At 40.2% G+C, this 18,148-nt stretch overlaps 1 protein-coding gene across 1 annotated transcript in view; it reads right to left on the reverse strand.

Annotated features, from left to right (window-relative positions):
- Window positions 1-18,148, reverse strand: part of TBC1D19 (TBC1 domain family member 19) — a 2,958,314-nt gene that overhangs the window by 2,522,038 nt on the left and 418,128 nt on the right. Inside the window, exon 4 of the mRNA XM_044062152.1 lies at window positions 4,588-4,663. Coding sequence (XP_043918087.1) covers window positions 4,588-4,663 — 76 coding nt within the window. The remainder of the gene's footprint in view (window positions 1-4,587; window positions 4,664-18,148) is intronic.

Genomic DNA, 18,148 nt, shown 5'->3' on the forward strand with positions numbered 1-18,148 from the left:
AGAGGTAGTGGAGGAAAAGCATATACTTGTAGGTTTTTCCAGCTGAATGAGAGGGCATCCACTTTCCATGCTTGTAGATGGTAACTCCTTGTGCAGAATTTCTGTAGCTGGCAGTTCATTGGTGATGCAAACAGATCTATGTCCGGGCTCCACCATTTCTGTGTTATCATTCTGAATATTTGTGGATTCAATTCCCCTTCGTGGAGATCCATGATGTTTCTGCTTAAGTCCTCTGCCAGTGTGTTTTTTTCTCCTGGCAGGAATTGTGCTTGCAGATGAACTTGATAGTTTAGAGCTGTGTTCCACAAGGTCATGGCTTGTCTGCAGAGGGGGTAGGAGTGAGGGCCCCCTTGCTTGTTTATGTACCACATAACTGGTGTTGTCTTGTTTTTAGTAATAGTTGTCCTGGATGCAGTAGGTCCTTGAAAGCTATAAGGGCATTTTGTACAGCTAACATCTCTTTTTGATTGATGTGAAGATGCCTTTGTTCTGCGGGCCACTTGCCCTGAATACATTTTCCTGCCATGTGTGTTCCCCAGGCGTAATCCGATGCATCTGTTGTCAGTGTTTGCCTGGCTGTGGGTTGAGTAAAAGGCTGTCTCTTGTTGAGGTGACAAGCTTGAGCCCACATCGAAACTCCTGTGGAAGGCAATGAATTAGTGGTATAACTGTTTCCAAACTTTGACAGTGTTGAGACCATACAGTCTTTAGGTACCATTGTAGTTTCCTCATATGCAGTCTGGCATATGGAATTAGTAGTATGCAAGATGTCATGTAACCGAAGGCCTGCAGAATTTTTCTTGCAGGGAGTTGGGTTTTTGTTGCCATCAATTGAAAGTATTGAGTCAGTTGTCCTTGCTTGTCTGGAATGAGATAAGCCATCTGGGCCGTTGTGTTCAAGCTGGCACCCAGGAATATTATCTCTTGTGAGGGCCTTAGTTTTGATTTTTTTTTTGTTTACTGTGTACCCCAGGCAACCTCATAACTGTTTTACAAACGCCAGATGCTCTAGAAAAATGTCCTTGCTCTCTGCTTGAATCAGGCAGTCGTCCAGGTAGAGATAAATTTGAATTCCTTTCTGTCTGCAAATGCAATTACTGGTGCCAGGCACTTTGTGAAGACCCTGGGCGCAGTAGATAAGCCAAAGGGCAGTGCAGAGAATTGATACTGCATTGCACCTGCTATGAATCTGAGGTATCTTCTGCAGTTTTGTCTGATAGGGACATGCAGGTATGCCTCCTTGAGGTCCAAGGTCACGAGCCAAGCTTTTTTGCCCAGCATGGGAAGAAGCTGCTGTAGTGTCAACATTTTGAATTTCGGAACATCCAGGTAAGTGTTTAGAGAAGAAAGATCCAGAATGGGCCTCCAGGCTTTGTCCTTTCTGGGAAGCAGAAAGAGTCTTGAATAAAATCCTTGTCCTTGCTCTTGTGGTGGTACCTCTTGAATAGCTCTCATTTCCATGAGTGCTGTAATTTGCTTTTAAGACTCTGTCCATTGATTTGGTGGCAGATTTGGCATTCCTTTTAACCTTGGCAGAGTGTGAAAGTGGAACCTGTAACCATGAGATACAATGTTGAGAACCCATTTGTCTTTGGTGATCCAATGCCAAATGTGATAGAAAAGTGCTAGTTTTCCTCCCAAGGGGGCTGCCAAGAGAGAGTTGTTTGGCAGCTGTAATGGGAAGTCATTGAGGCTGCTTTTTATATGGTTGGGGCCTGTCTTCCCCTTCATTCTGGTCTGGTGCACCCCATTGTCTAGGCCTGTAAGGACCTTGTGGTTGACCTCTACCTCTTGGACGTCTGTATCTGCCCCTTTGAGGTCTGTCTGTAGCCAGAAAGGACCAGTTCTTTGTTGGCCAGTTTTCTGCTAAATCGTGGTGGCTGAACATGTAAGAAATGCTTTATCGTTTGCATAGATTTTGCCTTATCCTCCATTTTCTTTAATACCTCTTCTGCCTTAACTCCAAATAACACATCCTGCTGTAAAGGTGCATCCAATAATTTTGCTTTAACATGATCTGGTAACGTATGTTCTTTTAACCAAGCATGCCTTCTAATGACAGAGCCTGTAACTGCTGCTCTACAGGAGCCCTCTAAAGAATCAAAACCACATTGCAAAGTATGCTTTCCCACTTGTTCAGCTGCATGCAATAAATCCTGCATTTCTTTAAAATTAGGAGGATCTGAATCTGGAAGCATTTTATGTTTTAACTGAGACATCAAAAATTGCTGATATTTTGGCATGTGAAACTGGCAATTTAAGGCTCTCATTGCTAAGGTTGCAGATGTATATACTTTCTTTCCCCATCTGTCCAATGCTCTGGAATCTCTGTCAGAGGGGACTGGATTTTTTGCTGATGAGGCCTTAATCCCTTTGGGTCCCTGAGAAACAGTTTCAGGTTCAGCAACAGGGCTTTTATACAGAAATTTGTGTGAGTCAGGGACTCTGTAGTATCTGTCAGGTTTAACTGGGGCTGGAGGTAAGGAGTCAGGATTTAAGCTGGATTCAGTATACACATCATCCACAATGTCTAACACTGGCGGAATAGCAAGGGGTCTGTGTTGAGGTAATAAAAGGAAGTCTCTGAGCCTTTTCTTGGATTCAGAGTAATCCTGGCCTTCCCAATTGGAATGCTCCCTCATGGTATGTAAGGTTTCACCAAAGGAGTAGTCCTCAGGCGGAAAGGCTGATGAAATTGATTCCTCAGCATCAGAGTCCTCATAAGGGGGTAAAGAAAATCCTAGGTCTGAGGATGAATCTGAAGAAATGGACACCTGGTCAGATGAGTCATAGTCTGCACCCTGTCTGGGCCTTTTATCAGGGGGGGGGGGTGGTACCCCCTGATCAGAGTGATTAGGTCTTCGGCCATTTTGAGCATTTGTCTCTTAGGCATGGAGGCCTGTCCTGGAGAATGCTGTATTTGTTTCTTTGTTTTTAAAGGCGGCTTAGACTTAGCAGGGGGTTTAATGGTTAACTGAGTAGGTCAGAAAACACCCTCTGAAGCTTTGGGTTGCTCAGCTACTCCGGATCCCTCTGAAGGGTTAGCCTCGGTAGGCTGATAAACTTGTGCGTCCGAAGGCCAAGCCATCTCCACGTGGGAGTTGGAGGCCTGTGGTTCTGCAGAAACAGTCGTCAGGGGCTGCGAAGGTGCCTCGCTGAAAACCGGAGAACCGGCGACTGGCCTAGAAGAGGCTTCGTCGTCAGGTTTGGGCCTCGGATGCCTGTCCTTGTCTTTGCGCTTTTTATGTATTCCAGTCGTCGGAAGTTCCGACGGCATGGTGTAATTAAATTTTCTGCCAAAATAATGTCGGGCAAAATCAAACCGACGTTTAACAGTGTGCTTGTTAAACCTAGCACAAAACTGACAACCAGTGACGTTGTGGTCTGGGCCTAGGCATGGGATACAATAGGAATGGAAATCCTTATGAGGTATTTGCTTCCCACAAGAAATACAGTTATTAACTTTTACTGACATCGGTCTGAGGCAAGAAAAAGTTTCCCCAACAGGGTACTTAGCTTTGTAGAACACTTCGGTTCTGGATTCGGAATGAATATCTCAGGAGTCGACCGACCGGCACTTGTGAACTGCTTTTGCTTCGGGCACCGCGCGGCAAGAAAGACTGAAGAAAATGGCGTCAGCTGCATCTTATACACCCCTGTCACACTGACGTCAGGGAGGAGGCGACAGCAACCGATGCCGGACCAACACTTTGGAACTCAGGCCGACTGGGGAACCACCTGACAGCAGGATAACCCAAGTGTAATGACTGCAGCAGTGTAACATGATGAACATTATATCAAATTACTTTTGACAGAAGTTAATGACTGACTTTTGACTGCAAAGGGAAGTGACTTTTGTAACCTTATAAGGTGCTGTCAAAGTTTTCAATCCAACAGACCGTTAAATACAGTTAGATTAAATAATGTATTATAAACCAAACAGAGTTAACCTAAAAAAACAGAATATAATGACAGAAGTTTTTTGAATAGGTGAAATTTTCCAATGCAATGACTTCTCTAGGAAGGAATCACTCTACTCTTCCAAGCTGCTTCAAGTGGCTTGTATAAAGGCTACAAAATGCAATACTATATTCAGTAATGGAACTGATTAATGGGGTACAACACAGCACAAAGACTTTCACTGACTGACTAGACATGTCCTTTTGAATTAGACAGGTACAGAACATGTTTTGGACATTGGTAAGTACACACTTCTCATAATTCCCAGATTTTTTTAGTAATTTATACATTTTTTTCCAAATCTCACAATGCTGCACTTTATTATTATTATTTCACAGGATGTGTATTTTTGTTGCTGTATGTTAAAGAATGTATTTTCTCTTCAGTGGTGGCTACTTTGGGGACATGGTCATACAGAAAACAAATACGGTGTAAGATACTTAGAAAAGGGCAAACAGGAATAAACAGTGTAATCTGAATACTTGCTATGGTGACAGTTGCAGTTTCAGTTCACAAATGTGGATGGAGTTTGTTGCCAAGACATTTGTTCAAGCAACCCAAGTGCAAAAATACACAGTAGGAATTCTTGAGCACAAGCAACTATCTGTCAGCCAACTAGAAACAAACCTGTGCTTTTCTCATGTAGGCCAGGGGCTCCTTTAGGTGTTCAGGTGGTGATGCAGGATGAGTGACTGATGGAACCCTAAAACAAAAAATAAAGTTAGTAGTAAAAAGGCTATGCAGTTCACATGAAATATTAGATAACTATAAATATGAATAAACATAGTGCTCATAACATGAGTAAAGGTTTACACAGCTGAAGATGCTTTCATTAGGGGAATTACCAGACCCATCCTTACATTTAGATTCAAGTTCAGCATCTTGCCAGAATATAATTACAGGTTATAGATTGATGAGTGTATATGTATCTTTAAGAAGCTATCTAATGGCTTGCACAAGTGTATAAATACTGAGCATGTGCAAGCCTGTCATTTTGAAGTAAGCTGTTGAGATGTAAGCATGTATGTCTGTAAGGTCTGTCTGTTAAGGTTTGCCTGTTAATCAGTTTGTTTATATTTTACGATGCTGTTATCCATTCTGATATGTTTCTATGTAATAAAGAATCTAAACGATTTGCCCCGCCTGTTCGTCACCTATGTCAGAGAGGGACAAGCGACATGGTGTCAGAAGAGGCATTGCTAAAAAGACTTGTTGCCAGAAAGAGTTCCAGTTTCTCCAATTTGAGTCGGAGAGGCATCCAGTTGGTACTGGAGGAATATATACTAGTGGATCATCCGTACTGCATGCATCATTCGAAAAACAGGTCAGAAACAAATATCTTATTTGCACAATATGAAATGAAGTATACAGAATGCTCGAAACAATATTTAAATAAACTGAAATGTCCGATACTGATAAAAATATTCAAATTGCCATGGAAAATGTTTGAAATAAAGTCTGAATTGCATAAAATGAAAAAAATTAAAGGTAGCAACCACATTTTCGCTAAGCACGTACATTACGTATTAATTAAAGATATCAGAGTTATCAGAAGTGTATGAAGTGTTTGCATGTTTGTGCAGTATTACAGTTAAGTTATTTTGGAAGATACAGCCATTTCAGAGTATTTTTCGCAAAGCACAGTATTTCTCATAGGTTCATAGGTAGGTAATAGGCTATCGGCCCTAGGGCCCATACAAGCCCAGCCAAAAAATGTACCCTGGCTTTCGCCACCCAAGAAAATTATTTTCCTGTGCCCCTGTTGAGCAAAGCCACAGAAGTGATCCCCAGGGTGAATTTCCCATTTCCCATCCAATTATCAAGATTTTTCTTGAAGAGTGCTAATGAGGAGCTCTGTTTGACATAGATAGGTAGTCTGTTCCAGAGTATGGGAAGTCTCTCTAAGAATTCACTGTGCAATTGAATGTTATTACAAGCTCTCATAGCACAGCTTGTTCGTACATAATTACAAGCGCCATATTTTACTGTGTTTGTGCATACTTTGTTAGCATGGCAGTTGGATTTCAAAAACCCACTGTACTTGCGTTTGACAATAATATTGCAGAGAGCTGTAGAGTGTTTGAGTAAGAGTATGACATTTTCTTACAGGCTGCATTTTCTGACAAAGATGACCATACAAAGGCATTTATTCCACTTAATGTAGCTGGTTCAGAAGGTGTTGAAAGGGAGCGTTTCTTTTTGTATGCACCTATCATCTTTGCAGGAGAGGGGGAAAACCATCATATTGTTGTACTGGCTGTGTCAAGGGAGGACCCTGAATGCTTAAAATGTAAATTTAGAGGAATTAGTAACCCCCAAACAAATGTTATAATGTAAAGACAATTATTTTACAGGAGGGATCAAAAGCCTGGTGAAACTTTTGCAGCATATGTAACAAAAGGAAATACTGCCAGCCCAGCTAGCTGGAATTTTGTAAATAATTATATGTCATTTGTGAATATTAATATGATTTATACAGAAGTGTAACAAAAAGGAGATATTGCCATCACAGCTGTCTGGAATTTTGTAAATAATTTTATGTCATTTGAGAATGTCAACATGCTTCAAGTAAGATGCTTGTGTTACAGATGTATTAGAACTGTATGTCATACTGTACAGACGTGCTGAAGAGATATTTTGTAAAGTACTGAGCAGAAATGTATATACACTGCTGTAACTGGTTAGATATATATACTTTTTTTTTTAACAATGGAAACTGCAACACAAGAAGTTCACTTCAGAAGAATAGTTGAGATCGAGTTACTTTATGGCTGGGCCATAAAAAGAGATGTTATCTTTCAGTTTCAGTGCAACAGAAGACGATGTCTAGAACTAGAAGTTTCTTGTATTGTCTTTGAATGTCAAAGAATGTAAATTATTTTATGACTTCCACCACTTGCCAAAAGATCTAAGGTTTACGTGTTTTCACAGGCAGATGCTAAAATCAATGGTTGTGAGCCTGGGAATTGATAGTCAGATGACAAGTGATGTCATGCTGCCAGCTATCCCAGCAGTAATATCTGAAATATTAATTTAAGAACTCTCCGAGAGAAAGGTAGAGCATTCTGTATTTTTCTTTGACCTGACAACATCAGCTGGAAAACTCACTCACCACATCTGTCTTGTCTTACGCTATGAATAAGTGTTCAAGGGTACAGTATAATTCTTTTAGATATAGTCAGGAATATAGCTAAGCTTAATTTAGACATTTTTCTTTATTTATTTGAGACTGTCCTGCAATGTTGTTTTAAATATTTCCTGTGATTTTGAACTCTAAGGTAACTGTGATTATTTATGGGCATTTTCTTGTTCTTTTATTAATTATTATTAAATATATTTAAACCTTTCATTGTGGCTGATCTGTGTAGGGGCATATTTATATTCTGAGAGTACTTGCATATTTATTTGTGACACTGTGTGGGTCACTCTTAATAGCCTTGTTCTTGGTCAAACTACCATTTAGATTAATAGTAACATTACATAATAAGATTGGACACCCTTTGTTAAGGGCCTTAACGTAGCTGATAAACAGTTGGCTGGTGGCAGTAATAACTACATTAGTAAATCTGTACCAGCCTTTCCCAGGAGAGAGAGAGAGAGAGAGAGAGAGTGTGTGTGTGTGTGTGTGTGTGTGTGTGTGTGTGTGTGTGTGTGTGTGTATCTGCACATGTGTGTGTGTTTATAAATCAAATCTCAAAGAATGTGCATGTCTGTGTAAGTGTGTGTGACAGCTACTCGGCAGGGACATAAAGCACTGGCTGGACAGAGAGAGTGCTGGAGGCCTTGGCTTGGCCACTCAGTTGAGATTCAACTCTATAGCTGTGCCAGTGGGAGGTCTTATTGGGGATCTGGAGAAAGAGGGAGAAACCAGCCCCAGACTGACTGTGGTCTCTGTGTGCTCTTAAGGGAAATTGCACTTTACTGTGTGTGTACTTGTCATTCTCCCAGTGTGTAGGTTCCCCACTTTGCCAGTGGTGAGGATTGAGGCTCCTTGATTACTAGGCCAGGGCAGGGGTGCCACAGCATATAAAAATGATTTGAGAAATAAGACTAAAATGTGCAGATTTGGTGATTTAAGGGATGAGTTAATAAAAGACAGACTTGTGTGTGATATTAAGGATGATGCTGTGAGAAAGATTTTGCTTTGTGACAGTGATTTAACTTTGAATAAGGCCATTGAGATTTGTCAGAAATATAAGTTAACAGAAAAACACACAAATATGCTTACTATTGAGAGATGCATGCTTCCAGTAATTTCTAGAGCTCATATAAATAGCACGCAGCATGTGGTTAAAAGAAACAGGCCCAAGAACATGGCAACAACTATAGCCCCTGCAGCACTCACTGGTAAACCCCAGAGCTTTCCAGCAAGTTCTAGAGTTCACACAGTCTCAGTGAAGCATATGAGTGAGTCAAGCAAACTCAAAGCATGGGCCCCAACCTAGTTTCATTGCCAACTGTCGTAACTGTGGTGGAAATCATGAATCTAAAAAGGAAAACTGTTTAGCTTTTGGTTAGGAATGCCACAAATGCAATAAGTGGAATAATTTCAAGAAGTTCTGTACATCAAAAGGCACACATTCTTTTATTAAAAGGGAACATTTCAAGAAACGAGTTGATCAATTAGAAAGCTGTGACGTGGAGTCATACTTTTTATGTTGATGGTGTGTCACTGTTTAGTGCAACAGTCAATGCAGAAGATTTCTGGGCAAAGCATGAAGTATTTTGTTCTGTTCAGATAATTGGAAAACCCACAGAGCTCAAAAGTGACACAGGTTCCAAGTGCAATGTTATGTCAGCAGAAACATTTGCTAGAGCATGTAGTGGTTTAAGGCTTGATTTGGCAAAGTGTGAGAAGCTTGTTGCTTATGGAGGTGAAGAAATTCAAACTGAAGGCTCAGTAGTACTTTCATGTTACTCTGCTGGGAAAGGTTACGATTTGTTATTTTATGTGGTCAAAAGGCATGTCCAGTCATTATTAGGGCTCAAAGACAGTTTGAAAATGGGACTGCTTTCATTTAATACAGAAGTCCATCATATTAGCTTGAAAGACCACTACTCTAATTTCATCGCACATATTTTTTCTACCTTTGCTGATCTTTTCAAAGACAAACTAGGCAAGCTTCCAGCTGTGTACTCCATGAAGTTAGACCCAGATGTCAGTCCATTTATCAGGCTAGCCCAGAAAGTTCAAATACCTATGCAGAACAGAGTCAAAGCCAAGCTACATAAAATGGTGCTACAAGGTATGATTTGTCCAGCAGATGAACCAACTGTATGTCAATATGTATTGATCCACAAGATTTGAACAAAGCACTAAAAGGACCTCATCATCCACTGCATACAGTCGAAGAAGTCACTGCTCTTAATGAGAAATGCTACTGTTTTTTCTGTCCTAGATGCATAGAGTTAATTTTGGCAAATATTGCTTTTCAAGAAATCCTCATCGCTAACTACTTTCAGTACTCCATTTGGAATTTACAGGTGTTTGAGAATGCCATTTAAGATAAAATTCTGCAAGCCAAGTCTTTCAGCGTGCAATAGAGCAATTTTTTGGGGTTTCCTTGTGTTATTATAGCAAACGACATACTAGTAGGAGGTAATAGTGAAGCTGAGCATGACAGAAACCTCAGAAAAGTTCTGGAAGGACCACATCAAGTGAATCGTAAGTTCAATCCACAGAAATGCTAATTCAGACTACGAGAAGTCACTTATGTTTGTCATTTATTTACCAGTTCAGGCCTACGCCCAGACACTTCCAAGCAAACAGCCATTCTCGAGAGGACAGCTCCAGACAATGTTCAAGCCCTGCAACGTTTTCTTGGCATGGTTAACAATCTAGGCAAGTTCATTCCAGACTTATATCAGTACCACTCAGAGAGCTGACTTGTAAACATGTACCCTGGTCTTGGTTAGAACAGCACCACAGAGCATTTGATGTCCTGAAACAGTGAATTTCCAGTCCACAAACTCTCAGATACTATGATGTTCACAAGCAAGTCACTCTTTCATGTGATGCTTCGAGATTTGGTCTAAGTGCAGTCATTCTACAAGAGGGTCAATCTGTTGCCTCTGCATTGAGAACGCTTACCCAAACAGAAATGCAGTATGCAAAGATCAAGAAAGAGCTTCTGGCAATTGTGTTTGCATGTTCAAAGTTCCAAGATTGTGTTTTTGGTAGACCTATCCAGATCAAAACTGACCACCAACCTGTAGTCACTATTTTGAGAAAGTATATGCATATAACTCCAGTCAGATTGCAACTTATGATGTTGAGATTGCAAAAGTATAATTTCATTCTTGTCTACGAGAGGGCAAACTTCTTTATCTTGCTGATACATTGTGATACACCCAGAGACACCACTGAAAAACATGAGAATGAGAACCTTAAATTTGAGTTGTGGAAGTGAGAAACTTTTTCACACATCTTGATGAGCTGAGAGATCACACAGCCACAAATCCAGTTTTACAGAGGCTCAACCACTTTATTTAAACAAGGATGACCATCAAAGCAATCTAGTTTACCTCAAGAAGTGCACCCTTATTTTCCATAAAGAGATGAGATTTTGTTATCATTATAAAAGGTCCTAAAGTGTCTGACAATGGTATCATTATAGAAGGTCCTAAAGTAATTGCTCCAAAGTCTTTGCAACAAGAGTACATTACTATCTTGTATCGTGGTCACCCAGGAGTAGACTCAGAACAGCGAGAGGTCTAGTATTTTGGCCTTCTATGTCACAAGACATTAAGAGAGTACTTTCACCTTGTTCTGTATGTAATACTACAAAGCCACATCAGCAGAAGGAACCTCTTCAGCTAAACCAGATTCCTGAATTACCTTAGTTGACAGTAGCCACTCACATTTTCGAATGAAATGGTCAACATTAATTGGTGTTAGTAGACTCTTATTCAAATTGGTTCGAGACTGACCTACTTCCGAATCTAGCATCCAATACTATCATCACTAAAATGAAGCGTCATTTTGCAGTTCATGGTAGTCTGCACAAAGTCATTTCTGACAAAGGTATACAGTTTACAAGCCAACAATTCAAAATATTCGCTGAAGAGTGGGACTTTATCCATGTCACATAGTCCTGAGTACCCACAGTCAAATGGTTTGGCAGAACGTGCAGTTCAAAGTGCAAAACAGTTACTAGAGAAGTCAAAATGAGGCTGTAGTGATGTTTTCCTGACTCTCTTGAATCTCAGAAATATTACTTGTGATAAACATCTTGGTTCACCTACCCAGAGACTTCTGTTGAGACAAACCAGAACCACGTTACCAATCAGTAGTGAATGTTGGTTCCATATGTCAAGAACAACAGGTCAATGAAAACCAATCTGTTAAGACCAGCAAATGGCTCAATCCATTATGAGAAGGAGAAGTGGTAAGGATGCAAATGTCCAAAGGTTATGATTGGACTGGAGTCGTGAAGAATATTTGCTCAAAGCCAAGATCGTACATTGTGGAATCACAAGGAGTGGAGCTTAGGGAGAATCTGAAACATTTGATGCCGGTGTCCGAATCTATACCACATCACATAGCCTGTGAGAAAGACTATCTCAGAGTAAATTGTCCAGTGTTCCAGTTCCAGAGGAAGTTCCAGAGAATATTCCCGTTCCTGTGATGAATCCAGAAATTCCTGATACCAATTGTTCACCAAAGACTGTCCCTGTTGCTAAACCCAGTCCAGACTGTTATGTTACCAGATCCGGTCATATCTTCAGACCATGTTATAGATACACAGCAACTTGAACATGAACATTGCATTTGTTTCTAATGTCTATAGTAATGCATGTCTAGCTCCAATGATATTTTCAACTAAGAGCAATCTTTTTAAAAAGGAGGGTGTAGATCAGTGTGTGTATGTATCTTTAAGAAGCTATTTAAGGGCTTGCACAAGTTTATAAATACTGAGCACGTGCGAGCCTGATTGCCATTTTGAAGTAAGCTGTTGAGATGTAAGCATATACGTCTGTAAGGTCTGTCTGTTAATCAGTTTGTTTATATGTTATGATGCTGCTATCCATCCTGATGTGTTTCTATGTAATAAAGCATCTAAACAAACTACCCCGTCTGTTCATCATCTATATTAGAGAGGGATGAGCGACACAGGTGAACATCACAATCTCAACTAGTCTGTCTGTAACACCATATAAAACCCAATGATCTTACCATACAGTGCTTTAGCTTATATCACTGCTGCTACCCAACTACCTTTCCTTTCATTGCTAAACCATTCCCTCTGACCCAAATGAGAATGAAGCAGTTTACAAATGCTGGTGCTACCCCCTTAGCTGCTGACAGTTACACAGCTTATGTTCTTGATATATGGAATATATGGAAGGTAGACATCTTATATGTTCTTCTAACCCACTCTTGTGGCTTTCACTTGTGTCCACCTGGGCTGAACCAATGCTTTTAGTTGACTGGTTTCTTGCATGTGTAATGCACTTCATCCTTTCAGGACATGGTAGTTCCCAAAGTAATGCCTCTTGGCAATTTAACATCATTGTGTGCACACACAAAGTCTTCAAGGAGTTCTTCTGAGAGCTGCTTAAACAAAGCATTACGCTCAACCTGTAATTTACATGTATATGTATGCGGTGGTGGTGCTGCGGTAGCATTGTCGCCTCACAGTTAGACGTTGCCCGTTCAATTCTCAGTTAGAGCGTCTTCTGTGTAGCGACATGCGTGAATGGGCGTTCCTTCGTTGAAGGTTGTGCGTTAGGCCCGGCAAGCCAGTACGTAAAACTCTACTGCCACGGCAAGCCAGTACGTAAAACTCTACTGCCAATCATTAGCGGACCGGAGTTCCGCTGTGGCGACCCCTAACCAGGAAAAGCTGAAAGACACAAACAATGTATGTATGGATGCATGCATGCTTGTATGTATTTTTTTTTTCCAGTGAAAAAAAAAAAACAAAGACTACCCTGTTCATGGTTATCTGTGACAGTGATATGAAGTTTTCCCAGAAATCAGTCATAAGAGTGGATTTCAGCTTACTAGGAATAAACATGCTAAAGCAAAGCACCAAGGCAGCATGCTTTACAAAGATAATGCATACCTGAGCAGCCTGTATAATTTTGCTTGGATTGCTGCTACCTTCCTAGCTTCAGAAAACTAGGGAAAAAATTACACAAGCACAACTAACATGGTATGCCAGCTCAAAGTATACTAGAAGTAGTGCTTTTCAGTAAGCAGGGGCTCTCTTTAATGAATTTTGAGTTTAATCCTAAGATTTTTGAGGTACTACTGTATTTTTTGATGGGTAGTCTTGCAGGTGACACCACCAAAATGTCCAGATATAAAAATCTGAAAGCCCAGTGAAACATTCTAGCCAACAGCACTGACTAAAGGAATGCCACTGGATGAATTACATCATGTGATCTAGTTTATTCTTTCAATGAAAAAAAAAAAAAGAATTGTTAAAGGGTGTGAGAGAAATATGTATTCACATATATAGTAAAACATGTATTCATATATGTATTAGCATTATGCTTGCTGCATTAGAAGCCTAAAAGGGTTAACACATTTATTCTGCTACAGGCTTGAAAATAATTGCATGTACTTTTTGACTTTGCTTCTTGTCAGCTCAGTGAATGACCTTGTTCATACACTGAGAAACAGATGATTTTGCTAACGTTAGGAAAAGGAACAATACAGTATTCTGAAATGTTACTAGACTTAAGCAAATAACCTTGTTCATACTGCAGCTGTAGATAAGATTATACGCTGAAATCAGAATATGCTTTATGCTCAAAGCAGGAAAGAATCATTAATTGCAACACTGAAATATGAGTGAACAGTTAGCGAGGCCACGTTGATATCTTAGGAAACTTTCACATGGGAAGTTTATACTTGCTATATCAGCAGAAAAACTTAGTAAACACCTGTCTTAGAACAATGCTAAGAGTTGGATTTTATTACGTCAGCTTAGAGGGCAATGGCTTAAAAAACAGTATAATAATGAAGTATTTCCTGTATAATGTCAGACAAACTTCTGAACTGCATTTTTGTCTCCTTGTACAAGAATAAAGGAACCTTAACTGAACCTTGGCTGCATTGATCTTTGATTTTTCCTTTGTCAAGTTGGTCCTTCGAGCCGGAAGCCTCTTGGTTGACCTGGATCAGACAGGCCTGGTGGCTGAAATCCGTACGGAAGAAGTTACCAAAATGGTTCTTCTTATTTGAAAAGACCTCCGACTGAATTGTCGTATAAACAGAGGCCGGCCACTTTCTGATCTGCGGCTGTCGAGCAGGTTTCAATCGGCCCAGGGTGATCAATTGCTGAGCCTCAGGTAAGGGGATTCTACTTTTTTCTGTTTTAGATCAGGGACTTGATTGTATTTGTTCAGTCAGGATTTTTTATGTAAATCCAGGGACAGAAAAATTGCTATCTTGTCATAGATCAGGGACTTGATTGTATTTGTTCAGTCAGGATTTTTTATGTAAATCCAGGGACAGAAAAATTGCTATCTTGTCATAGATCAGGGAAGCAGAATAAGTAGGCAGGTAGTCTGAAGGGACTATAAAATCTTTGTGGTACCACGTTAAAAAACAGGAAGGGTTACGTAACATTCATAAGGTTAGGTCAAAATGGATAATAAATGTACAAAACAACCCCAAAATCCGCTGTTAACCGAAGACGCAGAATACATGCGGTCACGATGTGCCGATAACGTTAAATACTACACGAAATGGGTTAATAAATATATGAATTTGATGGTAAACTAGAAAAATCCTCAGAAAAAGTTGTCAGACAAGTAGTAGATCCAGACTGGCACATGATCAGTGGCAATTGGAATACCCGTGACGCTGCGCTTAAGCCCCTCCCACATAACAGCGCAGAGTTAGACAACAGAGTGAAGGGTCTAACAGACCGAATTTCTGAAAAATGGAAACCTAGGGCAGACTGGACTTGCATTAATCAATGCATCCAACAAGAAGGTAAAACTGTTGATAGGTATTATGCCAGATTAATAGACTGTTTTAATAGCCATTGTGGAATGCAGATTCCCCATATGAGCAGCAGTTAAAGAATGCATTTTTAAAAGGCAGTATTGCACCCATAAGTAGTTTTATTACGAAGCATATGGTAGACCATCGTACAAGCAGATTACAGTCACTGCTTGAATATGCTAGGCGTGCCAAAAGGCATTTTAATAACAAAAAGAAAAAGAAAGCCCAAGTATTCGCTGTAGATGATGGAAAAGTTTATGTAGTACAGTCCGAAAAAAAGGGCAAGAAGAATGCCCAGGGAAATAAACAATCTGATCAGCGATCAGAGGACTTTGAAGGGAAAAAGAAAAGGGGTGAATGTTTTAAATGCAGTAAAAAGGGACATATGGCAAAGGATTGCAAGAAAAATAAGAAGGCAGCAATGAAGGATAAAAATGAAGAAGGTGAGGACTGACTATATGGTAGTCAAGAATCACTAGATGGGAATAACGGAGAAAGGACAAATGAAAATGTGACAGAGAGAGCAGAAAATGTCATAGGAGAAATAGAGGAAGTGCAGGAAGCTACCGATAGTAAAAAAAATGAAATATTAGACTTAGCCTTGTTGAGCTTGGAGCTCTATTTGGCAGACACAAAACCAGAAGTTACACTCCTGGTAGAGGGGAGGGAAGTCAAGTTTCTGTGCAATTCAGGGGCATCATGAACCCTGGTACACCCCTCCAAACTACCAGAGAAGTCAGAGTCACATGATTACATTTTGGTGAAAGCAGCTAATGAACAGCTGTATCGGGAGCCTCTCTCCCATAATATTGCAATAACAGATCCTGTTTCAGGATTAACCCAGAAAAGCAAAATTGTTGTTTCTGCAAAATGCCCAGTGAACCTTTTGGGAAGAGATCTTATGCAACTATTTGGCATAGCAGTAGTTCCAACCATGCAGGGTATGGAAGCACAATGATAAATGAACACTTTTACAGTGCAATCGGAGGGTAAAACATTTTATTGGTATAGCCAGGACTTGTTACGACCGGTCCTGGGGCAAAAACTGAAGAGTTAGTGAATGTGGCTATCAGTAAGTTCCCCTCCCTTTGCATTGATGTACAACACCTGTTGCATTGTAATACACCAGGACCTGACAAAGAAGATGAGCAAAAATTGTTTAAAAACCGTGCGAACAGATTAGTATTGCGTAATCTGTACTGGGACATGAAAGGGAACAGTGTAGTTAGCTGTTCATTGCCCCAGGAGTTCTTTGCACTTTATAAATCAAATCGATTACCACATGTTAGTTTAACTAAAGACAAAGATGTAAAATGGGCAGACCTAGGAAAAAAAGTCACAAAATGGGAAAAGCAGACAGAATTAGAACTGTCAGAACAAGGAGTACATAGACAGAAATTAAACTGGAGCACACAGACACACCCAGCTGTACACTTGCAGTCAAGTGAGGGCAGCTGAAAAACACTCTTACTAGAAGAGGAAGAAAAAGCTTTATTAGACATACCAGAGACCCTCTGGTCAATAGGAAAATCAGATATAGGACTTATTCGTACAGCAGGACCAGTTACCATCACGCCAAAATCAGCCTTTAGACCACAGAAAAGGCAGTACCCCTTAAGAAAAGATGCAGAAGCAGGTATTAAACCTATCATAGCAGCTTTACTTAAGAAAGGATTACTGGTGGAATCTCCCGATTCACCATGTAACACACCCTTATTTCCAGTTAAGAAAGCAAACGGAGAATGGCGTATGGTCCAGGATTTGCAAGCTGTAAATGACGCAGTAATATCAAGGGCACCTACAGTGCCAGATCCACATACCCTATTAAATGATTTGAAGCCTCAACACAAATATTTTCCTGTGGTAGATATTAGTAATGCTTTCTTTGCAATACCAATACACCCTGACAGCCAGTATTGGTTTGCATTTACATTTCAGGGGAAGCGGTATACATATATGCGACTACCACAGGGATATTGTGAAAGTCCAACGATATTCTCACAAGAGATGGCAAGTAACTTGGCGGGGTTTACCCCACCGAAAGGTGGTCAGATTTTACTTTATGTTGATGATATCCTGCTGGCAGCCCCTACCCAGCAAGATTGTAAGGAAGACACTATAACATTATTGAAATTCTTAGCCGTTGAAGGACACAAAGTAAGCAAAAACAAATTGCAGCTTTGGAGAAAACAAGTTAAATACCTTGGATATGTAATATCCAAAAAGGGTAGGACATTAGATGAAGACAGGAAAATAGCAATCTTACAAGCACCAAAACCCACAACCAAGAAGGAAATGATGTCCTTTCTTGGTACGACTATTTTTTGTCGGAGCTGGATCCCAAGTTATGCTTTGGAATCTGCACTGTTGAACAACCTGATCTTTCAGAAGCCTATGGCAGCACAAGATTTGATATAATGGACACCAGAAGCAGAATTAGTTTTCTGTAAACTGAAACAATTGATAGCATCCTCATTAGTCTTAGGATTACCAAACTATCATAAACGTTTTTTCCAAACTGTAGATTGTAAGCAAGGTTATATGACGTCAGTGTTGACATAACAGCATGGGGACAAGCAATGCCCCATTGCTTACTATTCATCGCAACTGGACCCAGTGGTGCGGTCTTTGCCCCACTGTGTACAAGCAGTAGTTGCTGCCGCAATGGCAGTGCAGGCTTCGGCCTCAGTAGTATTATCTACTGGTAAACCGATTAATCATGCACAGTTTATTTTAGATTTGTTAAAAATCAATTCAGTTACCTCAAAAAGTAGCTATTTGTAAATGCATAGCTCATACCAAGCAACAAGATAGGATTTCAAAAGGTAATGCTAGAGCTAACACAGCTGCAAAGCAAGCAGCCTCAGATGCATTTCTTTTGAACGAGAAATTACAATTCAATGGTCCTATCATAATAAGCTGATAGGATTTTAACAAAGCCCATTGATGCTTGTTGCTGGGCAATCGCCCATTGTTCAGTCAATTCACTATCAATTCTGCCCACCAAAGGCTGAAGGTGAACCCTCAGGCCCTGTGGAGCCATATCTTTGGCCAAATAGGCCTTGAATAATTTTGCATGCCAAACATTGGTTCTGAGAGACCTAATTTACTTGATTAAATTCTGAAAATGTGCTTGGTGATAGCATTATTATGTGTATCAGTACCAGTGCCCAAGCTAAAGACACCAAGTCATCCTTGTCAGCTAACAATCCCCTCAAAATGCTA

This window comes from Protopterus annectens, chromosome 2.part1, assembly GCF_019279795.1.
Source record: "Protopterus annectens isolate FY-2018-M chromosome 2.part1, PAN1.0, whole genome shotgun sequence".
In the NCBI taxonomy this organism is placed as follows: Eukaryota; Metazoa; Chordata; order Ceratodontiformes; family Protopteridae; genus Protopterus; species Protopterus annectens.